The sequence below is a fragment of the Lissotriton vulgaris genome, chromosome 2_1 (assembly GCF_964263255.1).
Source record: "Lissotriton vulgaris chromosome 2_1, aLisVul1.2, whole genome shotgun sequence".
In the NCBI taxonomy this organism is placed as follows: Eukaryota; Metazoa; Chordata; class Amphibia; order Caudata; family Salamandridae; genus Lissotriton; species Lissotriton vulgaris.
Window position 1 is genome coordinate 1,863,979,403 of NC_141687.1, and position 27,437 is coordinate 1,864,006,839.

The window sequence follows — 27,437 nt, forward strand, 5'->3', positions numbered from 1 at the left end:
TCCACGACCCTGCCGCGTCGGGGATTGAACCCTGGTCCCGGGCCGTTCTCTGCTTACGGGTCTGCCGCCTCTAACCAGTGAGCCACACCACTCTACTCCACTCCACACCAGAGATGTGCACCCATCTAGTGGAGAAGTGTGGCTCACTGGTTAGAGCAGGCAGACCCTGAAGCAGAGGTCAGACCCGGGACCAGGGTTCAATTCCCGACGCGGCAGGGTCTTGAGCTCAAAATGTCCATGGACTCGATAATTCTCGCTTCGGTGCCTGACCTAATCATGGGTTCACACTCTGCAACTCTGGGCATTAAGCTTGCTTAATCTCCACAACGGCCCCTCGCGGCGGGATGCCTGGCTTTCACCTTGGGGATGCCCTGTAGGGGACGTGTTCCCAAGGCAAGCGCGGAGATACCCCTTCGGGGGTCGATTCTGGCGCTATATAAGAAACATAATAATAATAATAATAATAATAATAATCTTGTTGCACATTTGATGCCATGGCAAGGCGTGAACTTTTCACAGAGATGCATTTGGATTGTTTTGGTGTTTCATATTTCATGCATAACTTGGGACATTTTTTATAGGTCAGTTTTAATATAGATTACCAAATAATTTATCGGTGGAAGAGTCGTCGTATTCAGAAGGTCATTAGAATCATTGTGGTAATACCAAAAGTGTTCCTATGGGAGGTGTTTCATAAAATATTGCAGGAGGCAAAACAATCACTTTAAAAAAAAAAAAAAGTTTCTGTAACGGTATCCAGTCCTTGTGTTTTCTAGATTAGAACTGATTAACACTTGTGGCGGTTTGGACAGAGACAAGTGTCTCTTTACAGTGGAATTTGCAGCCTTGAGGTATCTCGTTCTGGAATTGGTGCTGTCGGTCTAAGCTGTTATAATCACTACTCTTTTTGTTTTTCTTGGAACAGTAGTGCGATTCTTTAAAGAACTGTGGGTGGAAAGTAGAGGACCCTGAATGGCATGCATGACTGGCAGCCATTAGAGCCCTTGTACGGGAGGAGAGATGTGCAGATGTGGCCAGAGCTCGCAGCAGAGTGTAGTTTGTGGACATTCAGGTGTACTAAGCTGGAGTCCGTAGAGGAGAGAGTGCGATTGAAGGGTGTCTTGCACTTGGAGCATGGATCACAAAAAAGAAAGTTCCACCTAAGAAGTTTGAGGAGGTGGAACAGATACATTAGAGATTTGACCAGTGGTGCATGGATGAGGGTTGAGTTCAAGTTGAGGTAGAGGTTCTCACATAGTTTAAGGGAAACATCGAAGGTCGCAGCACTGTCAGTTAATGACACACCATGCATGTCAGAACTGCAGCATTGCTTTTTGTAGTTTAAGAAGGCTCTGGATCATCGAGTGTATGATTGCAAGAAAGTAGGGTCCTATCTTAGGTTTCAGGTGTTAATTGGAGGATTGTTTCAGTTTCCTGATGGTGTGTCAAAAGATTTAGAGATTGAAAACTAGAGATGTAAGAGTGGGGCCCTGAATAACCGCAAACTGAGTTGGGAATGGGAAGAGAGAGGATTTCTACTTGTTATGAACTGGGAGAGCCAGTCTAAAGCAATAACATGGAACCTGACCAAAGAGAGCTCCGGAAGGAGATTAGCATAATGGACCATGTCAAGACTGCCAATTGGTCCAGCAGAATAATTGTCAGCCCTATTTCCATCTGCTAGATTTAAGCAGTCATCATAGATGTTATCCAATTGGAGGTTAAACAGCATGCATGAAGACCAAACAAATCATCACCAGTCACACATAAAATCTGCTTTGAGATTCACCAAAGTTCATGTATTGCAAAAATTCTTGTTTTCAAATATATCATGCATACAAGATTTCGAACACGACAACCAACATGTTTCAAGGTCAAAGCCTCTTTCTCAAGGCCTAACCATATGTTGGAGGTGCTCTTCTCAAATTCATTAATAAAGTGTAGTGATTTTTAAAATTGAATTTGATTAAATCCTTCCCTCACAAGAGGTAAGAGGTGCGAATCCTGTAATATTTTCTTTCGGTTGCATTATTTAAAAACTCATAGGAGTTGATTGACTGTGGAGCACCCATTTGTCCATATTTGCCAGAGTTATTGTTAACAAATCAAGGAGACTTGACGTAATTGGGAAAATGCCAGCTTGAAATAAGATAGAATGACATTAGACATGCAGTAGAATTTTTATAAAACTGGGTCGTGCCAGAGGTAGTCTTTCGCAAAGAGTGATTGGGGTCTTGGAATTTGAAAGGTGAAAGCAGAGAGATTGTACTTGATATTGACCTAGAAGAGAAGGCCAGTAAAAAAGCTTGAATGGAAGGTGGTTTACGGATCAAGATAGCAAGTTACGTCTCTTAATGGTTTGCATGAGAGTTAGAGCACTGCTGATAAGAGAACTCTTTATTTTTTTGGCAATGTTTTTTATAGTAGGCTGATGAGTTTTGTATTTAAGGATTATCTTTCAAGAGTTCCTCAAGAGCCAAGTGGCCTAAGCGAGGCGGCATGAGAAGTAACTCTTGTCTTTCTATATTGTTGTCTTATGAAAACCATGGGTTTATCCAGTGGATCAGTCACATGTCTTCTCTCCCACTCCAAGTATCGATTTACTTCTTTGATGGTTGTCCACATTTTGGTAAAATATATGGCTGATGTGGATTTCCAAGAATAGTGAGGTCTGTAATTGAGCGAAAGTATTGAAGCCATTCGATAACCAATATACAAAGCTTATAATGGACATATGTATACTGATGACCTTATCCAGAGGTGGCGAGGTGGTCTCTAAGGCCTTGGTGGAGCTGATTTCTTCCAGGCATGAGCATATTTGCAAAAAATCATAATTTATATTAATTTTCACTCAGCCAAGGTGGGCTGAAGAACGCTATAGCATTCCCATTATTGAAAGTAAGCAGGTATAGCTTCACATCTATGATGAATGATCCACAAAAAAAGTTGTGAATGGTAGGACTAGATCATCGGGTAAGTCCGAGGACAAGATAATATAGTTGCAGTACTTCCAATTCGGAAAGTAGGATTTTAATATAGTGAAATTCAAGCCCTAATAATTCAAGTGCTGAAGTCCTGGAGTACAGACTCTTTAGGATGCTTCAGGCTAACCTATAAAATTTATTTTGTAGATTATTCTTGCATAGACGTTGTGTGGTGAAAAACATAAGAAAAGAATGCAGGTTTCTGTGAGGAGGTTTCTCCTGACTAGTAGGGATTGCATACTGGTTCTTAGGCAGAGATCTGGCATTGATGCAGATTCGTTTAAACCCTTCACTTGGAGGCACATGAGAGGGGTGAAAGAAATGGTGATGTTAAACCTGGATGGGGGCAGGGAGTCCCACATTGACTGGTTCGTGAGAAGGGAAGGAAAAGTCGAGCCTTAGTGGGGGAAGAGAGGAAAATAAAGAGAGGGAATTGATGGGAAGCTGGATTCTTGAAAGGAATACATGAGGTGTATGTAGAGAACCGAGGAAAGCATGGGAAGAAGGGGCGTTGGTAAGGTGGGTGAGTGCGATCTCCTTCATGCTGGGCAGATTCAGAATTGTCAGAGTCCTTCATCCAACCACAGAGCCATTCAGATTGATACTTCAAGTGAAAGCCTGTTTTAAAAATGTGTGTAAAGGTAACTATTAAAAATCCAGTCTGTATGAAGACAAATCTGTTGTAAGTTAAGAATAAGAAATAATAAAAATATGTGAAAATGAATCAAAAACAAACCTGACAAGAAAGAAGAATGAGATGAGCAGAGGTTTTTTATTGATTTTGGGAGTCATGGTATACGCCTGGGGTAGGCTGAGCATGACTGGTTTGTAGTATGTAGCTCACTGTAGACCGTGCTTGAGTTGTTTTTTCAGAGCGTGGAAGCCACTACAGAGACTTGGAAGATCATGGCTAAGAGTTTACTGTGTTTAAAGGTGTATACTGTATTTAAACATTGCTCGCTATTGGATTCCTGGGAATACAGTTACCAAAAGCTCGGTAATCTACCAGAAAAATAGCTTACTTTCTAGCATCATTGTAGGAACGGTTTTTGAAGGGGGAAAGGTTTGGTAGTAGTAGGAAGGCAGGGGAAGAGTGTGAAGAAGTTGGAGAAGTTGGAGAATGGAAGGGGTCTGCTGAGAGGGGAGGTGTGCAGGGCGCAAATCGAAGGTACACGCGGGTAGACTGGATCCACCCTGTGAAGAGAGTGGGTAGACTCAGTCTACCCTCCCAAGAAGTTGGGCACCACAGAAATATGCTGAACTTGTCCTAGTGTAATTTTAAAACACCAGGACCCATTCAGCAGCGCCTGCACGTTTGGTCCAATTAGCAGCTTGCAGGTGGGGAGTTTTTTTTCTTTATTTTAAATTACAGATGGGCCCATAACAATGCCGAAGTTTCGGGGCCATCAGGCCTCCTTTTGTTTGAGTATCGTCGCTGGGGGCTATTGGGAGCCTCAAACCTAAATGCAAAGGAGGGGAAACAAAAATACACACCTTGCTATCCTGTCACTGCACAGGTAATTTTGGATTCGGTCAGTCCCTGTATATAAGAGATATGCATGCACTGTAAGAATGTCCAATGTTTTGGTCTGTGCCAGTATTTACACAAACAACAATTTGAATACCACTATTTTTTATTTATAGTGCTACTCATCCAAGTGCAGGGTGTCTGAGTGCCTTACATCACACGTATACATTGACAATAAATCAGATGCGTGTAAATCAATGTACAGGATGTGTTGCATAAGACAGTGAGGGTTACAAGGTGTAGGAGCCACATGTTCTCCATAGCTCACCTTGCTATATTAGATGGATTACAATTTATGGATTGCAAGTAAAGTACCTGTGTGTTAAAAGCAGTAAACCACTTATATAAAATAGAAGCCTCTCATATGTGTGTCACATAATGTGCTGTGCAGGAGACATTAATTCTCTATGCTACTTTGATTCAAAACTGCGACTAGACGACACACAGCACAACACAGGAACTAGTTAATTTACCATTATTATTATTCCCTGAGATTTCCTGGGCACACAAAGGTTCCTGCAGCATGCGCCTTAACCCAGTAAGATATTTTAAAATGCAGACTTTACAACCAATTAAGCAGAGCAGATTTACCGCCACGTTTCTCATGGTTGCCAATTTCTTTGCGGCGGGGGTTTAAAAAATAAATGTCTAAGTTGAGGCCCTGATTCCGCTTGGTGTCATTTTTTTGCCACAACTCCGACACGAAATCTCATTTGTTAAATATTGTAATGTGCTCAAATGTACTCATATTAGACCTGCTAAACATATGTGAGACTTCATTTGTCTACAGGAGACTTGGCTATGCGGCGACACCCAGGTAGTTGAAGGATTTGTTCATTTTCATAAACCAGCAAGTAAAAAGAAAAAATTTGGACGTCCCTCAGGGGGGATGATGACCCTCGCTTCAACCAGATTCGTGAAAGAGACCACATTATTTAACTCACTATGTAAATGGTTGTTGGTCTGCAATGTATGTCACCCAGGTACTGAAGGGAAGGATGCCCATTCGATTATCATAAATGTATATATTCAATGGCGGTCTCAAGAAGAATATGATCTAGAATTAAGCCTCTTTAAAAAGGACATAATTGACCTGACAGAAAAGTATGGGAATGCCACATTGATGATAATGGGTGACTTTAACCACAAACTAAATTTTGGAAAGATTGATTACTGGTTCGAGGACATGCTGAGTGCCTATAATATAGGATCAGCAATTTTCCCATTGTGTTTAACCTCTAGCCAGGACGAAGCCCTTGGGAAGTTCTTGGGTTCTAAGGGTCTAATATGCTTAAATGGCAGGAAAGAACCTGATCGACCGGCAACACAGACCTTTAGAGTAGGAAACCAACAATGTCCAATAGATTATATATTCACCCAGGCATGGAACTATATACTGGTAAAAAAGTTCCATGTAATTAAGCGCAGGGATAGCGATCACAATGCCCTGTTCTGTGAAATTTTAGGTGGGTCATTAAGTAAATGTGAAAAGGTGATCACCCAAAATGTGGAATATCCTAAGCGCATAACTACAAGATTGACGGATGAGTATGTTGAGAAATTGGCATGTTTTCAACAAAACATACTGAAGGATAAAATCGAAGGGCATCAGGTAGCATGGTACGAGGATACAATAGTACAGGCGGTGCAGTGTCTAAGAGTATATCTAAAAGATAAGAAAGACACCAAGGTAAAAACACAGCCCAATAAAGGGAAGCCCAGGTGGTTCAATCAAGAATGCCAGAGTAAAAAAAGTGAGATACGGAGAATAGAACGACGCCAGAGGAATAGTTATGACCTAGGGAACTTGGAACTCCTACTCGGGCTAAAGAAAGAATATAAATATTTAGTAAGGAAGCAGAAAAGGATCTTTAAAGAAGAATGTTGGGCAAACCTTTTAGAGACAATAGAAAATAAAAACATAAAAGGGTTCTGGAGGCTGATACAGGAGGCTACAGGAAGGGCACCGGGTACGATGAGTTGTGTTGTGGAAGAGGCAGCTTGGGTAAATTACCTAAGTAACCTATATAGTGCTAAAAGGACCCCGGAAATCGTGAAGAATAAATCAGCTTGGTCAGGGGGCGTAGAAGGATTAAAATCAGACTTCGCAGTAGAGAAAGTAAAAGAAACCATTAAAAAGCTGAATCTATCACGTGCTGCAGGTCCAGATAATCTTCCCGCCGTTTTAATTAAAACTCAGATAGATTGGTGGGCAGGATTTTTTTCTCACATGTTTGCAGCAATCCTGGACTCAGGTCATCTTCCTAAATCCTGGAGAGGGGCCATAATTAGACCCTTGCATAAAAAGGGGGAAAAGAAGGACCCTAAGAACTACAGGCTGATCAACTTGCTGGATATTGGCGAAAAGATTTTCTCAAAAATTATCCTTGGCAGGTTAAAGGAGTGGGCGGAGCGGCAGTCAATAGTCCCAATAGAGCAGGGTGGCTTCAAGGAAGGGCACTCTACTGTTGATCACTGCTTCGCACTGTGGGCTGTAGCGAGGAAGTCCATGGAGCAGCAGGGCAAATTGTTTTGTTGCATTGTTGACTTTCGCGCTGCTTTTGATTTGGTGGATAGGGACTGTCTGTGGGAGACATTGAGAAATTTTGAGGTTCCTGCCGACCTTTTGCGGGTAATCCAAGAACTGCACAGCCAAAATTGGGCACAAGTAATCAAAGATACCTCTGGTGGCCTTACAACGGAAATAGAGATATACAATGGGTTGAGGCAAGGCTGCGTTTTGGCACCGTTACTCTTTGCCATATTTTTAGCAGACTTGCCTCCTCTCCTGGGCACAGCCAGAGGTGCAAGCCCAAAAATAAATGGTAAGCACCTGTCCTGTCTGTTGTACGCGGATGACCTTGTAATAATGGACCAAACAGAGGTGGGGCTTCAGAGGAAGTTAAATGTATTTAATGAATATTGCATTGCAAAGCGTCTTACAGTAAACATGGATAAAACAAAAATTCTATGCTTCGGGAAGAAGTGTACGAAGTTTAGCTGGTACTTGGGCCAAACTAAATTAGATAATGTAAGCGAATATAAATACCTCGGAATATGGTTTACAAGGTCCCTGAGGTGGGAAACCCACTTGGAAGCTCAGAAATTAAAAGCGCATTTAGCGGTATGCGGGTTGAAAAGATTCAACCATAGCTATGGCGATATGTCACACAAACCTCTATTGACTGCCTTTAAGGCTATGGTTCCTCCGCAATTCCAATATGGGGCAGAAGTAATCTGCATCGACGGGAAAAGCTCTTGGGATAAAGAGGAGGGCAAATGTTTAAAATCCCTTCTATCTCTTCCTGGGTCGGTAATGGTCCAGGCAGTTAGATTGGAAGTAGGCCTAACTGCATGGAATGTCCAGGTGCAGATGAGTCTCCTTAGATTTTGGAATCGATTGGGGCAGGGGGAAGTTACAAAGGTGTCACAATGGTGTTTGAAAGAAATCCAGACCAGTGAGTTAAAGTGGGCCAAGGCAACAAGAAGTAAACTCCGGGCCATTTGTGACCACCTGAATGTGAACATTGACCCCCTGACACTCCAAACTAATGTAATAAAGAGCGTACTAAAAGCACAGGGAAAGGAAATTTCAAGGGGCACAGACCAAGAGTATTTGAGAAAGAAGGACTCCGTGAAATTTATGAGCCCAGGTTGGGAGAAAGACTTAAGCTTTCCATATATAGATTTGCTACCAAATCGTTGGTTAAGGATAGAAGTTCTTAAGTTAAGAATAGGTATTAACCCAATATTTTTAAATAGTGCAATTAAATCAGCTTTAACGCATCCTGATGGCAAATGTGTGTGTAAGCTAGGAATGAAATGTAATATTTTGCACATTTTATTGGATTGTGATATGTTTTTAAATTTACGTAAACAGTTCCTTCGTCCGATATTTTTAAAATACGATGTTGAGGTGCGTTCTCAAGCACGGGAGCTTCTAGTTGTTACGGAAAATTTAGACATCGCGATAGCCATCGGGAAATTTATGCTGGGTGTTTATAAGTTCCCGGTTTGGCAGGAGGCTCAAAAACAGCAAATAGCTTTATAATCCAAATGAATCCTTGTTTTAAACTGTATAAAGGTAGTTTTTAGGATAATTTGACTTTCTATTGATATGAATATGAAATTGTGATACGTTGATTTTATATGACAAAGTAGGAACTCTGGTTTATAGATCAAATGGTCTAAATAAACTTTATTTTTGACTTGACTTGACAATTTCTTTGCGGCGGGGGTTTAAAAAATAAATGTCTGAGTTGAGGCCCTGATTCCGCTTGGGGTTGTCATTTTTTTGCCACAACTCCGACACGAAATCTCATTTGTTAAATATTGTAATGTGCTCAAATGTACTCATATTAGACCTGCTAAACATATGTGAGGTTTTAAGATCTGCTGACACTTGTGATGTCACTTACTGTGAGGTCATGGATTGTGATGCCACGTGCGTTGTCTCATGCTGTGATGTCACGCACTGTAATGTCATGCATCGTGATGTCACTTGCATACTGCCTAACTTGGTTTGTCTCCTGACTCATTTTTTTAGGATTTGTACCCTGAAAGTGTGCATGGGGGAAGTTGTAAAGATAGAGGGAACTGTGGGAGTTTATGTAAAACCGGGGCGGTGAGAGGACACACGAGTATGAAGTCAGTGGGGTAAGGAGAGAGAGAGTAAATGTCGGATAAGGGATGTGTTGGTATGCTGCTAAGGAAAATTTGACCGCTCTGTGCCAGTTGATGACTTGCTGACATGATTGGTATAGGAACTTGTAATGCCCAACCCCAGACTTATTTAAAGCCCACCCAGGTGGGAACTGAAGGGGCAATGAAAATTGCACAGCCCTCCGCTCATTAGCTCAGAGCTGGCCAGCCCTTGTGATGCCAGTTTTAGTACCATTGCGTGAAATGAAGTAGGGCTACGAGCAACGGTGCTTTTATCACATTTGCTTTTCGAGTCCAGTTTTCTTGTGGACTCCTGACTGAAGGGCATTTCACTGAAATACAGAGAAGCCAATGGGCATTGCCACGCCAGTTTCTCAGCTTTTAATAGTGCTGCTGTGGCACTGTTTGGTAGATGTTAAGACAGTGCTGCCATCATCTGGATGCCTTTTGAACGCTTCCCGCAGCAGCAAGGCTCCAGTAGGATGCCTCATTTACACTGTAACATCAGATTATACTCCCAACAAAAAACTATCGTGAGTAAGGATACTTCCAACGAAAACATGGGAAGTACTGGTTTTGCAGAAGTCCACCTAAACAGCTGTGTTGCTTTTTTATGAGATTTATTTAGTTTTATATATTGCACATAGAAACCCCGTGGGCATTACAGCACTAAGAAACCAAGTGGAAACCGTTTACTATGAGACAAAAACAGAATAGCATTTTAAAGTACAATTTGGAAGGCAGACAAAACGTAAACCTTATAAGAAAGAGCAACTTCAGACTCACTTACAGCTACGCTTCCTTCAGGAAACTCCTTAAAACGCACTTGTTCCAACAAGCCTATGAGTAGCCACGCATCTTTCTTTTCCCCTTTCGTCCCTAGCGCCATGAAACCGCCTGTTGACCGTGCACTGTACAAATACTTTTAACATAACAAAGAAGCTGGTGTAAAATATACATTATATTTAGAAGCTCGAATAACGAGATGTTTGCAGTGGGGGTGCATTAAGTCTAAACAGGTTCAATCGAGTCCGAGAACAAGGAAAGTGTCTGGGTCAGAACTATAAGGCAGGGAGAAAACACAGAGTGTGAATGGTATTGGCAGCACCATACAATAAAGGCCTTCTTCACAATTGCAAACGTAACCGGAGAGGGCCTCAAAAGTAAAAATATATTGTTTAATTAACGTGAAGTATTAGCTACAAATAATATAGTTTACTAGAAACCTACCAGTGTTTTAAAATGAAATTAGTTTTACCCACCCACATAATATCAACTAATAAAATGAGAGAAAAAAAGGATCTCCCTTTTGCTTAGCAACTAAAACAAGCTTTAGTCGCATGCACCTTTCTTGTGAAATCCGCCTTGGAATGTGGTGTACCTGGTATTTCCACAAAGGAAAAAGCAAAAGAAGATTAAAGTGCCATGACGTCTCACAGCAACCGGTTTCTCAGTTCTTGCAATTCCACTCCACCTCGTCAGTTTGTGCAGGGATTCCACTGTGTCTGAGCTCATTGGTACGTGTGGCATGCCAGCGCTAGGTAGAGCGTCATAGAAGTGTTGGTTTTGTGTTCAACACGTAGATTAAATGCCCTCGATAAATGAAAAAACTATTACCTTTTTCAAGCACTGGGAAAAATTATTGCTTTTAACAAATTTGTTTTATTTTTTGTACAATGCTGATCCTTTGACAGAAATTCTAGATCCTGTGTGTTGTGCTTGAGAAATACGAACTGCCTTGAGAACTCTTCCTTCCCATTCTTCAACCTTCTCTTCCTTACTTTTTAGCCAACAACAGTTTGCATCCAGGGCCGGGCCGGACCGGGCTTGGGCATGGACAAGTAGGGCTCAGGCCTGGGGCTCAAATATTCTGAGAGTCTCAGCAGGGAGCTGCCTGACCTAATGTCATGCAAACAGCAGCTCGTCCTTCCCACTTGGTTTTAACTAGGTCCTGGTAAAGGCTTTGTAATCAGCCCTTAATATACATCAGCATCATTATTAGCACACCTTTAACCCCCTGCCAAGCACCACATTTTCTTTCCGCCCAGAGTGCTGTTCCGGTCCATCCGATTTAAGCCTGGTCCTGATCATGTGACTTCTAGCATCTTATTATCCCTTTATTTTGGAGGGATTTCAGTCTTCCAGTATGCATTAACAGGACTGGGCAAAGGATTTCACTGATGATATGGCCTCTAGTTATGGAAAAGGATTACAAATTGTGTCTTTGCTGTACTTCACACATTGGATGTGGGTTGACAGTATCATAATTCAGCCTTGAAGGCGTGGCTAAGTAGAGGGGTGAACGTTAAATTGGGGGTCGACGTGAATATGCTGGAAGGGTGAGGTTGCAGGTCTAGCAATGAGATGTGAGAATTGAATGGTGAGAGTGAGATTTGAAAAGTGATTGCCAGTAGGGTACTGCCCAACGCTGCATACCCAAATCCACTCCCCAGCAGGTGGCAGTGGATAAGGGTACTGATTAGATTGGTTAGCACAACTGCTGTTATAATGAGGTCATGTGGCATAGACATTCTAGTCCAGGGTGTCCAAAGTTCTTGCCCCCACCGTGATAAAGTAGGGTATGTCTTTCCTAATCCCTAGATCTACACATATTTTAAACCAAAATAGAAATGTGACGGGAAAGTTGCCATCATAAACTATATATTTGCAGTCTGTTAACTTCATGTTTTCAGATTTACAGGAGTGTTAAACCTGCTCCCGTAGCTAAGTGATTTGTACACCTATATCAAGATGTAAACTGCTGCCCAAAAAGATGCATAAGTTGTTGTTGGTGCTAAATGATTGAGCAGGTTTATGTGCCCGTCTTAGCTAGTATTCTGCCTCTCAAGGTACAGGTTGCACAGTGTCCTGAGCTTCATTTCATCCTTGCCCTTTAAATGTCCAGATCTTTTACTCCCTGAGTGCTAAACCCTCTTATGAAGTTATTACATAAGTTATTAACCGCAGCTGTTTAATCTCCTGCTTCGCTTCCTGAAAGAGGACTTGAATGGGTCTTGTTCCCCACGGCGAGTGTGCAGCATTGGTGAGTACCGCGGCATTGCGGTCCAGCGAACCTGAGCTTGTTTTTACTTTTACTTTACAAGCTGAGGAGGTGCGCCCTCCTGGCCCCCGCTTCAGCTTCCCTTCTCCGGGGCTGCCGCCTTGGCACCCGAGCTGACTTCCCTTGACTTTTGTGGCATACTTAACAACGACACGTCTGCACCATAGCCCTGAACCTGTACTTGTAGATTAAACGATTCTAAGCGGCGTTCTCCTTCCCTCCACCCTCTTTGACCTTGTGGCTGCCTCCTCCATCTTGCCCTGCTTCGTGTAGCTAGCTCCCCTTTGGTTTCTCGTGATTGAATTTTCGTGTATCCCGCCATTTTGGGATATTGCTATTGGTACCCATGATCGGGGTCCTCCATCTTGGTAGCTTCGACTGATCCTCTTTGCCGCTGGACTCCTCCCTGTCCGCCTGTCTGACCTTCCCCTTTAAGTCTCCTACACTCATCTCATCATGTACAGTCACCCAGTCACTGGTTGTTGAGATTGCCTTTGCCCAGCTGGCTTGTCTGTTTTTTACTTTGTCTGCTTTGTCCCCCTGAAGTACTTTCCCCATTGCTGGTCTGCCTTTTCCGGTCTGCATTCCTTCTCCATTTTTCTCTCCCCCCCCCCCCCCCCCCTCTCCTTTCTATGCCTCATAGGGCATGTGTCTTTGTTATACTATGCTCCAGTAACTCATGGTTTACTGAGTATCACTGTTGGTTTTTCCTATGTTTTACTATGTTCCAGTAACTGTCGTAATTTTGCAACTTGTAACACGCTGATCCTCATGTAAAGCACTCTGATACCTCCGGGTCTAGCGGGCCAATATAAAACTCTGCAAATAGAATAAATTACATGTTTTATTCAATCTTCCATAACGTTTTTTTGTTTAAAAAATAAAAAGTAACCAAACATAATATGTATTTTCAAGAAAGTACGCCGATTTGTGTCTTCCTTCTTAATCGTTTCCCGCTAATCTGTACATATAACACATTAGAGTTTTTTTCCCTAGACGCTTTTATTTATTCTCCTGTAATTTGCACCAAAAATGTTTTCGATTTGTGAAGGAATAGTCTTTTTAGTTTTGCAAAAGATTGTATCTAAAAATCTCACTGTTGGCACATACAACCCTATAAAAGTGTCACTATTTACTAACGAAACACCTGAGATATAAGTTCTTTCTGTTTCCCTGGCAGATGTGGATGGGAAGGTGAGGTTGGGTAATCTCATGCTAGACAAGAGTTGTGGAGTATCAAAGATTATTTCTTATTACAAAAAAGTATTTCATTTAAAATGTTGTCTTCTCGGATTGGTTTTTATTCTAAAGGTAGAAGTTTTGTCCTTTTTGTCTGTAATTCTGCAGCTTGAAGAGGAGAAAAGGAGACAGAAGATCGAGGTCTGGGACAGCATGCAAGAAGGGAAAAGCTACAAGGCCAGCAGCCGACGGAGCCAGGTGTGCATCCTAGATTTTTTCTGAATTACACACATTTGATTTATCCTCTCGTATCTGTCTACTTGTGTCAGTTGACTAATTTTTTGGATTTGTTTGCAAACATCTATTTATCCACTAGTTACGCCCTTGGATTCAAATGTAGTAAAAATAAAGTTGGACATAATAAAAATGCAAAAAAGTATATTAGAATTTTAGTAACTACATATAATTTGAGCAAAGAAATTCTAGATAGTGTTCCAAGGTCAGAGAAATATTTAAAAAGTAGCTACTCTGAAACCTGCTGGTTTGATCAATATTCAGCCAATTTGATTATTCGGTATTAGGCTAATGTCAGGAAATGTTGTATACTACTGCAATCAGGCTGTAGGCTGGTGAAGGCAAATAACGAGAGTAATTTGATATCCACTGGATAAATCAACCACTTTCAGTGTAACTGTCCATCCCAGGATTCAGTTGACTTTGTTATCCATGAGAATAGAGAAATTTGAAATATGATGCCAAATCTAATTTAGGGTAAAGAGGGGAAATGATTAATCCCTTTTTGATATTGGTTTGAAGAGGGGTAACTAAACTGAAATAAGAAATTCTTTAGGGTCCAATCGTGTAAATATCTTTAGAAGAGTGTAATTAGGCCAGTATATTTGAATATTGGATAACGCAATCTGGATTCGATGGAAAAGTGATGAATTCAATTTCCAGCTTGAAATGTTCAAGATAACAACATAGATCAGTCGGTCACTCCTGTGCATACTAGCTAACTTGAGTTAGTAGGTTGCCAAACCTGAGTCAAAACAGTAAGGATGTTCAGAAAAGATTTGAACACATCTATTGTAGTAGTGCTAATGTTATTGTGAGTTTTTCATTTTATGTTTTTCAAATGATATTTCAAGTTCGTAGTTACATCCTCTGAATTGTGGGATGCTGCTAGTTCTCTTCATGAAGTTTATTCTTTGAGAGTGATTAACTTGAGGGACATCAAATCTAAAGGTTGGAGGAAAGGGATGACACTTTGTAGTTGGGGTAGGCATTATGTTTGTAGTATGTGCTGCTTATCAAATGTAAAGGTTGGAAGAAAGGGGTGACACTGTAATTAGAAAGTGGTAGTATTATGCTTGTAGCATGTGCTGTTGTATATCACATGCTGGGCACACTCTTGCCATCTAGTGTTGGGTGTGGACATTGGAAATTTATTTTTCTTCAAAGAACTCTTCAAACTCGAGATGTCTTGTAAGTCCTCCCTCAGCCCTACTATTCACCAGGGCAAAGACTCCACCTTAATTGGTTGTTTTTTGTCTTGAGTATTTTGTTCATCATGAGCTCCGGTTTCATCAAGCTACTACCGGTAACTATTTTAGTCCATGCATCGGAAAACCAACAGAGGGCAGCAAAGTACTCATCCACACTGACATCTCTTAAAATTCAAACCGGTCCAGAAGGAGATCTTTCAAGGACTAGGATAAATGACTATGGTAGGAGGGGTTATGGAGAACACCTGGTTCCTGTTCTGCTCCAAAAGCGCAAATCTTAAGTTCCTGTGTTCGGACCATCTCGTGCATGTAACCTCTGTTTACCTCAAGACTGTGAGGAATTGAGTTGTTCAGTCTCTAAAAGGCAGGTTTGACTGTGCTCAAGAATAAAAAAAAGTAGTCTGACACTGCTTCTGCCCCCTCAGGCTCCACCTCCAAGCGCAGTACCACCAGAACCACAGTTTCTGTATAGTTCACCTTCCCGACATTCAACACATACAGACACAAATTAGGAATGTCTGCATGATATTCAGGATCCCTTTCGTTAGTCTACAATTACAAGCAAAGGCTTAAAACTAGGATGTGTGCTGGTGCTGCACCTTTTTAATCTACTTATGTATGACCTGGCACAAAGGCTCGATAAAATCAAATCCTACCCACTGCAACTAGGGAAACTATTAATATCACATCTCTCATATGCGGATGACGTATTGCTAATGAGCCTAACTAAGCCTGGACTCCGAAGGTCTATCAACGAAATGAGGGAATATATTTTAATAAATAAATTGGACATTACGGATGAGCATAGTCTTGGTTTTTATTACAGTAATCATCCAACTGCCAAACAGAACATATGGCTAGACGGTAATCAGTTAGAGGAGGCAACTAGTTATAAATATCTGGTGTTCTACATGGACAATAGACAAAACCATCTGGAGCAAAAAACTGGGCCCGTCATATAAATCTTTGCTCGCAGTGATGTCCGCGTAAAGGCTCCTGACAATAACGTATGCCAACATTGCTTTACATGGTAAGGATTCAGATCTTTTAAATAAACTATTGGTTTCAGCATACAAAAAATTCTTCCAAATACACCAGCCATCCTCCCCAGCCCAGGTACGACTCGAATTCGGGCTCTTAAATGAAACTGTAGAGAGAATGTATACCACAATAAATCCAAGGTATCTGGTGAAACAGAACAGGGCAAACTCTAAACTCAACAAGGCCCTCTGGTCAGAAATGGAAAAGGATAAAAAATCACCTTATAATCAATTCCTTTATAGTGCTCTAAAAATTACTCACACGGCTGAGCTGTGGAACAAGAACCTGTACTTTCTGTCCTTTTAAGCAAGTGATAAATCGGCCAAATTTCAATCTCTACTACTTGACAAAAACGCGTTTAGCTCGAGGTCACACGCCTGGATGGTGATAAACAGCTATGAATCACTGGCCCCGGCACCTTACTTAAACATCGTGTTTTCAATTCACTGAAAAAGACAACTGATGGCCTTACGGCTTGGGAAACTACTGATGATTGCGGACCAGCCAACCTGGATATATAACGGACCCAAAACATGCCTATTTGCGGAGGCAACAAAGAAGACTTTATTCACATGATTTGCAAATGTCCCAAATTACACGCAGCACGAGTTACAATGCAAAGGAAAGCCTTGAATTTTAGATGAATAGGGACATGTAGAGCAACTATAATAACAGGGCTAGATCCTGCACACCCTGGAATGAACTGTAAACCGATTACATTTTTGGACTCTTACGAACAGGTTTTGGAAATTGAAATCTCATTGTCGAAACAGAATGAGAAAACTACCATCCTTCGGAATTTCATTACATAAATCTTATGAGTTCTAAAAGCTGCTAATAGAAACAAAAGGCTCAGGAATTAAATAAGTATTAATGAATTATAGGACCCAGAAATGTCGTTACATAGATCTTGCGAGTTCTAAAATCTTTTAATAGAAAGGAAAGGCTGGGTAACTGAATCAGTATTTATGACTAATAGAATGTAGACCTTTTTAATCTAATAATAATCTCTCAGTATAGGCTATGAATTTTATTGAAGCAACGAATTTATCAATTAAGGAATTTACTGTTAATAATAACAATAATTTGAAAATGTAAAACCCACAAAGTTTTAAATTATGTAGAGATTTTACTGTTCCTTTTATGCAACATATTGTTAAGGTTTTAATTAACTAAACAATAAACATTTACTTACTAGTCTTTCTCACCACAGGAAGGGGGAGATCCACGCAAGGATTTCAACACAGGTCCTCTGGACAACTCTGTTCTGATACCGTACCCTTTGAAGGCTACAATAACAAACATTCCATGCTATTTTTCTAAGGACAATAGACCACTAAATGCTCAAGATGCATCTTGTGGAGAAAGAGGAGACATTTTTGGATGAGACTCTTCCAAAGTTCAGTTTACATTCATGCTTCGCAGTATAAAGAAGTGTGCAGCAATAAACTTTAATAGCAGGTAACAACCAGGGTAATTACTCCTAGGGTGGAAAAAAGTGTAAGGCTGCTTCACAAGACCTCCTACATTAAGTATCCTGACCGATTCCTTGGTCGTACTCGAAAGAGCCTTGTCTTCATATAGGGGACATGTGATGTACCCCTCTGACAAAGAAAGCTGGAAGGATTGGGAAGCGTTTTGCTGTGGGGGCTGCAATTCAGTTGCCACATCGCTAACTCAGTGGTTCGCCTCTCAAAATATGACAGGCCTCTTCGAGAGGAAATGTAATAACTTTATCAAGCAATTTCCAGTGGGACATACAGAAAGGGGGGGTAGGAAGCTAGTGCTGGAGGGAAAGAAGATCTTGAATGCTAGTATTCAGTCGGCCATGGATGCAGCTGGCACTGCATCAAAGGAAGTATTCACCAGAATCCCAATATGCAGACCTCCACCCTGAGGTCCAGAAATACTTCATTAATGTTCCATTGGATGGAAAAAATCTCTTTAGTATTCAGGGAGAGACAACGCTGGAGAAAATAAAAGAAAATACAGCCACTGCTTACGCAGTAGGAGAACTCCAGATGAAAACTGCGAAGGCTTAGTTTAGGCATCAACTGACGCGAGTAAGTGCAAAGGCTGCCAGTCCACCGCAGGGGCCAGGTGACCAGCAGCACTAACTCTTTGAGAAGGTACTGGCTCTTACGTCCTTTCTGAGTGTTTAGGATTTTGTGGGAACTGTCATGGATAATGTGGGTCTGGAAAGGGTAGCTCCACTTCCAAACAGTGACTTGCTATTGTATCTGCACACTCACGATCATACAACACCTGTTGGAAGGAGAATCTAGGTATAGCTTACCCAATGGAAGGAAATAACCCTAGACACATGGGTCCTCTCCATTGTCCTACAATCATACTGGTTGGAGTTCCACATCACACAACCAAATATACCATTACATCACATGATCAGTCGAGAGCACCAGAGACTTCTCAAGAAGGAACCACAAGCACTTCACCAGCAAAGATGCCATTATACCTGTTCTCCCACATCAGCGAGGTCAAGGAATGTACTCCCTGTACTTCGTTTCTAGAAGGTGCAGCACCATGTGGTATATTCTCGACCTCAGGGCAGTGAATCAATACATACAGTTGGACCAATTCAAAATTACAACCCTGCAGGACGTCCTCATTCTGTTCCGTGCAGTAGACCTTGTGGTGGCACTTTACCTGAAGGACAGCTGTTTCTCTATTCACCGGGCACATCACCGCTACCTCAGATTTGTAGTAAGTGGTCACCACTACCAATTAATGGTTGTCCCCTTTATAGTAGCAACAGCCCTAAGAGTATGTTCAAAACTACTATAGGTGGTGACAGCTCATCTTCGCCACAGTGACATTCATGTGTTTTCATATCCAGATGATTGGCTCTGATAAAGAGCCGTAGCTGTTCGCAGTCCCTATCACACACTCGGGCAGCAGTCTCATTGTTCAACAGGTTAGGAATCTCAGTGAATGCCAAACAATCCAATCTCAGTACTCATCCATTTCAGGGAGCATTGTTAGCTCAGTGAAAGGCAAAGCTTTCACAGTGGAAGATGGCATTTCAAAAACTTCTGCCTCTTTCAGATATAACACCCTTGAACTGCAAGAATAGTAGTAGAGAGTCATAGTATCGTCTCCACTTGCGCTCGCTGCAAGAATGTCTAGTGAAGCAATGGTCTCAAGCAGCAGTTCAATGGAAAGATCTAGCGTTGATAGAGCCCAGAGTTCAGCTCATGTCAAATGGTAGAACAACAAACTGTTGTAAATGGTAATGACGAAGGCACACAGGGTGTCAAGACAGTAAGGAGTTTATTCAAGTAGAGCGCAGAAAGACCCGACCAACAGGACCGGGATCAAACGGGCAATAAAAGCCGTTAGCATGGAACACTGGCCACGTCAAGGAAACGGGCAGCTCGAGCGCAGCACGAGATGCATGCTGAGGACAGGGGAGAATATAACACATCTCCTTTCCTTAAACAGTGGAAAGAGAAAGCACCTTACAGTAAATTAAGCAAAACACAGCAGAATACAAAAATAAAGATATTGCTTATAACACATAGTTTTCAGTTTAAGAGCAAAAGAAACAAATATATCAAGACCATGTAAATAGCATTGTAAATAGCACTGCTCAGAATATAAGCTTTCCAAGTAACATAAAGCTATGTAACCCCACTCCTTTCCTTGGATGAGCAACATTTACACAAAATCTTTTAAGTAAGCAGGAGCAACTCTTTTGCGGGTTGGTCTGCAAGCCTCTTCAGCAATAACCTCTTTGGTGACAGGCACATGAGTGGTTGGCTTGGTCTTTTTCTGGTAAAGCGCTACTCTGCGCAGATTCCAGGTTTGCCCATTCTGCAGCCTAACGTAATTACCAGCCACGGACTTCACCTGGTAAGGCCCTCTAAACTTGTTAAACATACTCTGATTCCCGCCAGGTTTTACCTTTACCAAATCCCCTTCAGCAATGTTACTGGGGGCACAATTCCTTGACTTACAGTGACTACCGTTCTCTACTTTCCCATGTAGCCAAGTGGGAATCAACTTAGTACCCGCAGGCCTCCCTCTCATGAGTTCAAAAGGTGTGACAGACATGTTACTATGAACAGTTGTACGGTATGCCCATAACATTTCTTTGATCTCCCTCTGCACAGACCGACCAGCGGCCAAAGCAAGTTGCATAGTGCCTTTTACAAGTCTGTTCACCCTCTCGCACAATCCGTTCCCTTGAGGGTTGTAGAGTGACGTGCGCAGATGCTTTAAACCCAAAAACACAAAATAATTCTCCATGATTGCCGAGGTAAGTTGTGTGCCATTATCTGTTAAAACTACCGAAGGAATCCCTTCACGCCTAAATATCTCATCTAGAACCTTAACTGTGGATTCAGCAGTGATGCTCTTCATAAAGGCCACCTCCACCCACCTTGAAGCCGAGTCCACTAATACCAGAGCAAACCTTTCTGAATCCAGCAGGTCATGAAAAGGTCCTATGAAGTCAACACAGACTTTCTGCCACGCACCATCGTCCGAGACGATCTGTCCCGTAGTACCCTTGCTGGCACGAACCTGTAGCCTCTTTTCCGACTCTTTACATGACTGACATTGCTCCACCCAACTCTTCACCTGTGCATCAACTCCCGGCCACCAGAAGTCAGCCTTAACACGTTTGCCAGTAAGGGTCTGTCCTAGGTGGCCCTCATGCGCTAACGCAATGATACGGGGTCTAAGGGAAACAGGTGGTATGTATTTCTCACCCCGCACAAGGATGAACTCAGTAAGCAAAGAAATTTCATCCTGTAACTGCACGTAAGGTCTGAGTGCGGGTGAGACCGTACTTTGCCTAGATACACCTTCCTTGCACATCTTGATCAAACTGTCCATCACAAGATCCTTTTTCATTTCCTGCATCCATTCCGCCTTGGATATGGAAGAAGGTAAGTCTCTCTCTAGATCATCTAAAAACGCGACCACACTCTCAGTCACCAACTCTCTAGGTAGTACTTTAGTGTCAGGCAACCTCGACAAGCAATCAGCAACACTGTTGCACCAACCAGGTAGATATTCCACATTGCACGTAAACTCTTGGACGCTGACGGCTAACCTCGCTAAACGCCCTGAGCAATTCCTAATACCCCCAGGGGCCAAAACTTTCAAGAGTGGCTTGTGGTCCGTTCTGAGTGTGAATGTGATCCCCCACAGGTACACCCGGAAGTACCGAGTGGCCCATGCAGCCGCCAATGCTTCACGCTCTATGACCGAGTAGTTCCTTTCAGTCTCGGTCAAGGAACGCGAAGCAAACGCAACAGTGTTCTGCCTCCCATCACCTTTTTGTGTAAGAACAGCCCCAATCCCAACCGAGCTGGCGTCTACAGTGAGAATGGTGTGAAATGACTGTACAAAACTTGAGAGAATGTTAGCATCCACAATATTTTGTTTGATCATTAAAAAAGCGTTCCTTTGGTCAGCTTCCCATGTAAAACCTTTTCCTTTTCTCATGATGGCACGCAAGGGTTCTACCTTTTCTGCGAAATTTTTAACAAACTTAGCGTAGTACTCTACCATGCCCATGAAGGATCTTAGCTTGTCTTTGTCATCAGGTTCAGCCACATTGCATATTGCGCTTACTAGATCCTTCTTTGGCTGAATCCCCAGGCTAGACACATGATACCCCAAATAGTCTACCTCCCCAACAGCAAAAACACATTTCTCCTTGCGCAAAGTCATACCAGCCCTTGAAAGAACAGTGAGAACTTTGTCAAGAATTGCATTATGGTCATCAACATCTAAACCATAAATCAGGATATCGTCCTGAAAAAATACCACTCTTTTAATGTCTTTCAGGACGTCAGTGATGATTCTTTGAAATGCGCTTGCCGCAGAGCAAAGGCCGAAGGGAAGTCTTTTGAATTGGTATGTTCCTTCCGGGGTGATAAATGATGTGAACTGCTTTGAGTCCGGGTGAAGTTTCACCTGGTGGTATGCACTGCGAAGATCCAACTTCGAAAAAACCTTGCCTCCACCCAAACTTAGAACAATTTCATTTATATTGGGGAGTGGAAAATTGTCCATTATCACAGCCCTGTTAAGACTTCGCATGTCTACACAAAAACGCAAAGAATTGTCCGGTTTCTGTGTGATAACTACAGGACTTAACCATTGTGTGGCCTCCACAGGTTCTATTATGTTATCATCCAATAACTGCTTGATAATTTTCCTGACTTCATCTCTGGCGGACAAAGGTATTTTCCTCGCAGTGTGTTTTACAGGTGCAACACCCCTCTTTATTTTGATAATATGCTGATAGCCAACAGCTTCCCCCAATTTCTCACTGAAGATGTTCTCATGCCTTTTAAGAATAGCTTCTAAGTCTCCATGAACGCTATTACACTCGTTGTCACTATCTATACACATCACGGGTGGGTCTGCTCTCGGGTTCACCCTTATGTTTAACTCGTACTGATGTAACCATCCCAATATAGCTGGGCCGTGTGGTGATACATAAACCTTCCCTTGAGTAATTCTTCCTTTAAACTTGATAGTGGCCTCAAAGACCCCAAGGACACCAATGCTCACCCCTTGATAACCTCTCAAGGTGATGTCGGATTCGACAAGAGTCTACTCTCTGCAAGAGGAGTTAAACAAGCTCTTTGGAATAATTGTGTACAATGACCCAGTATCCACCTTCAAATTTATTACACACCCATTTAATTCAAAGTCTGCTTTTGGGCGAGACAAAATAACACCTTCCATCAATTCCTGGCTCCCTGCAGAAATCATCATTACCTCCGCCTCATCATCAGTGGTTTCACTCTCCACTATGGCAACCTTTTTTGAACTATTTGTTCTACACATACGTGCATAATGTCCTTTCTTCCCACACTTCAAACAATCTCTGGACAAAGCTGTACAATTCTTTGAGTCAGCCAAGTGAAAAGGGCTACCACACCTGTTGCATGAGCGTGTGACCTGTCTGAATTTGTTTGTCTGCCCACCCCTATTAAACGAGGTTGTAGCCTTCCCCCCTCTATTTGTCTGTCTCCCTTGTAGTAGGTTAACGCTCTCTGAACTATCTGTTAGCAGGACTGCAACATCTTGCCCACTGGCGTGCCCATGTTGTATTCTTTTAAGTTCCTTCATACATCTGTCGCTCTCTTCAGCAACCTTAGCAATAGTAATTGCCTCTGTGAGAGTGGGGTTCTTAGCTGCCCATAACTTTTCTTGTGTTTTTTTGCTAAGACACTGCACAATCAACTGGTCACGGATCATCTCATCCTGAATATTGCCAAACTGGCACTTCACAGAAAGCTCCCTCAACCTGGACACGAATTCATCAATAGTCTCATTTTCTCTCTGGGGAGCAGTATAAAACTTATGTCTGCGCATTACAACATTTTCTTGTTTTGCAAATCTAGTGTACAATCTAAATAAAGCATCCTTATACACATCATCAATATCTAAGGGGGGATTCGGTAAATATTTGAAAATTCTTTGCCCCTCCTTCCCTAAGGCACCTAGTAACAAGGCCTTTTTCCTGATGGCAGAAAACTTTGTGCCATCTAGGGCTATGATGTAATTTTCAAATGCTTCACACCAATCATCCCATTCCATGGATGGCTCACCTGGGGCACTTAAGAAAGGGACAGGGGCTTGGATGGTATTGCTCACATTCATGGCTAAACTCAGGTTATAGCAAGATAAACAATTTACACACTAAACGGTATAAGTTACCCCGATAAAAGTGTGTGTGCCACTGCAGTTTTGACCGGTAATGTGTATGACACACTGTATTTTAAAGTGAGTGTGTCACTGTTGCCTGTATTTGTCACTGTTGTCTGGTTTTCATGTGATCCTTCATATAAGTGTGTGTGTCACTGCTGTTTCAACCCGCAAATGTATGACACACTGTATTTTGAAGTGAGTGTGTCACTGTTGCCTGTATTTGCAAATGTCATTTAAAAATAGTTGTCTGTGCTGGTTCAAAATGCACTTCACCTCGAGTGCGTTACCTTTTCTAGTTAGCCAAAGTACGTCACTTCTTTGTGCTGGTTCAAAATGCACTTCACCTCGAGTGCGCTACCTTTTCTAGTTAGCCAAAGTACGTCACTTCTTTGTGCTGGTTCAAAATGCACTTCACCTCGAGTGCGCTACCTTTTTAATCGTCTAAATTATCCTCTACTTCCTTGAGCGCGTTGCCCTTTTAAACGGTCTTTCTCAGTGGTGGGGCTCACCAATGCTGCCTTTCGCTACAGCAAGTGATTTCCCTTTTTAACCACGACGACACTGGGGCGCTGCTGCTCGCGTTGACGGGCTAAGAGCTTACAGTTACTGGTGCTCCGTCACGCTTTACTCAAGGCTGGATTCTTCCCCGGTGAGTTACTTTCCACATACCTTTGGATTAGGCTTACGGTATTTTCAACCCTCAGAGCGATTCCTCTCACTGGATCGCAGGGATTCTTCTTCGGTCGGGTCTTCCGCTATTTTCCTTCCTTTACACGGATGTCCATCGTCGGTTGCCTTCTCCCTTCTTCGTTCTCCGTCACAAGTCGCCAAAATGTTGTAAATGGTAATGACGAAGGCACACAGGGTGTCAAGACAGTAAGGAGTTTATTCAAGTAGAGCGCAGAAAGACCCGACCAACAGGACCGGGATCAAACAGGCAATAAAAGCCGTTAGCATGGAACACTGGCCACGTCAAGGAAACGGGCAGCTCGAGCGCAGCACAAGATGCATGCTGAGGACAGGGGAGAATATAACACAAACATTTGTCACTTTGGTGTAGGTCGTTTCTGGACTGTCATTGATAAGCGACCATTACCACCGGCATCTCACTGGTGGGTTGGGGAGCACACCTGAGCGACCTAACAGTTCAAGGTATCTAGATCCTGGTCAGCAAAATAAGTGTCACATCATTCTTCTTGAACTGACAGCAATATTAGTGGTGCTCAGAACATTTTACACAATCATTTAATGCAAAACAGTTCTGGTGAAGGACAGCAGGACCCCCATGTATCACATTAAAAAACAAGGGATGCATCAGCTGCCAGCCTTGGTGCAGATGATCTGACACTGGGCCATTACAGTTAGTTTCTGCTCCTACCAGGGGTGGACTATAACTTTGCAGATCTGATAAGTAGGACATATTTACAAGTACACAAGTGGTGGATGAATCGCAAAATACTTTGGCATTACTTAACAAAAATGTAAGGGGGCACCCAAAGCCAATGTGTTCACGATTGGAAAGCTCATAAAATGGCAAAGTTTAACCTCCAGTTAGGCTAACACAAGGTCCATGGGCATTGCACTATTGATGAGGTCCTCATGCAGATATCAGAGACTCATCTTAGTTGCCCCAAGGTGGACAAGAAAGCCTTGGTTCTCAGTGCCTCTGCAATCCATCCACACAAGAAATTGCCCTTCACCGCATACCTTCTAGCAAAGCATCATTGCCAGCTGAGACATTCAAACATCAAAGAATTAACCTAGTGATATGATATCTGAGGTCATAGAGTCTTGGTAGCTCAAACGTCCTGACTAGTGTAGGCTAATCCTGTGGAAAGCACGGTAACCTACTACATGTGCATGTTTTGCTGTAAAGATTAAACGTTTCGTTCGTGACTGATCACACAAATTACTTTAAAGGTGTTGGCTGTTTTTGGCTGCTCCTTCAAACGGAAGAGTTGGCATTCACATCTATTCAGGTCCATCCATTATGTTACATTTAGCTGCTGAGACGGAGTCTTTTTCCTGGTGCTTTGTGGGGTGCAGGGAGGAGTGACCAGATAGTTGGAAGTCAAAGACTTCTGCTACGAAAAAATAGCTTGCAAACCTTATGCCTAACACTATATCGCAGAAGTGTGCAAGGCATGGGAATCTAAACAACACTATACAAACCATTAGTTACAGAGTAAGTACCATTTTCTCTCTGATCCTATTGCTAGTTTCATGGTACTAATTTTAGTTCACTGCATGTCCTCACGTGTTTTGATTTCAACAAATGGCCTAATGGAATTGGTTGTTAATGAAATCTTTAAAATTTTACTCAGGAGCTGCCTATTTGAAGTATACCATTTGAGGAATAGCTTTTCATTTTTCGGTTGCACACAGCTTTCCTCTGTCAACTGTTTTAATATTAATTTTGTATCCAGATTATTCCCTTTTCCAATTTCGCCAGGTCATATCAGTACCTTTTGTGGACCCACAATGGATAAATGTTTGCAGTAGCATATAATTTGAGAATATCAATTTTATAATTGAACTGAAACTGCTTTGGACCTTTTTCTGACTGTCCTGGGAGTGCTCTCTCATAGAGAGCATGCAACTTCAGTTAGCCACAAATTAGCAGCTTCACTGTTGGCCTGCCAGTGCAACATTAGATGGAAAACTCCAGAGAAGATGCATGCTTGTTGTTGTAAATAGTTTTATTTATGATTCTAGTGATGTGATGATCCTGATGAACATACAGTTGTACATTTCAAAAAGCCAGCTCAAGATTGATTGCTAATGCTTTTATTTTACCAATTAAATTACTTGTGTCCTTACGTTTTATTTTTAAGTGGCCTCTATGTCTCTTACATGTATTGTTTCATTTGTAGTAGCAAAAAAAAAAAGACCTTAACACTGTTGAGGGTCTAAAATGAAGGACTCTTATCACCATGACTCTAAAGCGGACAATAGAAAAGTATGGACAAATACACCAGCGATTTTGAATAGCTTTAACCCATACAGGGGCTGCCAGGAAAATCATTTAATGTGAAGACAAGATATTCAAATCTAACCATTAAGGGTATTTGGGTTTCTATTTCCTATTAAAATTCTTTCTGGCTTTCCTGCATGTCCCTTTAAATTCAGAAATATACCAAATAAGGTGAAGCCAATAAAGATAACTGTCCTATTAGTGTATAATAACCCCCCCCCCCCCACCACCCTTTCGCACCCATGACTTCCTTTTAAAATCTCCTTATGTTTAAAACAAGCCCATGCTGATTGTAAAAAAGAATCCTCTATAATTTCTTGCTGACACGTGAGGTCATTCCGTTTCCTACTCCTTTTCTCATTGTACAGATGGGGCACTGGAGCACGTGCCACACTGAAAAAACAAGTGGGAGTACATGATGGTTAATGACTCCCTACTAACTTTACTAAGGTCGTCTTCAACGTTAAGTCCTTGCATTAAACAGGACAACACCGTGTTTCTGCTCTAAGTATGCGTCCTTTATCTCAATTGATTCTGTGGCCATTCATATTTAGCATATCTTTCTGATTAGTCCCAGTTTTCTAGCCTTAATTTAAAGAAAGGTGTTGTGTTTCCCTTTCTATGGTTATTGGAATGGTTACAAGATTGTGAGGGTGGAATCCGGAATGTGAGGGTGGATTGTACAGGAAGTTCCAGCCGGAGGGTTCGGACTCCGACAGTGCTGCGGAGACCTCTGAAACTGGTGGATGTATCGGGATTATGTCTGTGTGCTCTATGAAATGAAGAAAACCTCGGCAACTTCTTCTAG

General features: G+C 42.1%; 1 protein-coding gene across 1 annotated transcript in view; it reads left to right on the top strand.

The window, feature by feature from the left end:
• The window catches only part of SELENOS (selenoprotein S), a 132,846-nt gene that overhangs the window by 94,312 nt on the left and 11,097 nt on the right, over positions 1-27,437 (top strand). Inside the window, exon 4 of the mRNA XM_086958055.1 lies at positions 13,583-13,672. Coding sequence (XP_086814181.1) covers positions 13,583-13,672 — 90 coding nt within the window. The remainder of the gene's footprint in view (positions 1-13,582; positions 13,673-27,437) is intronic.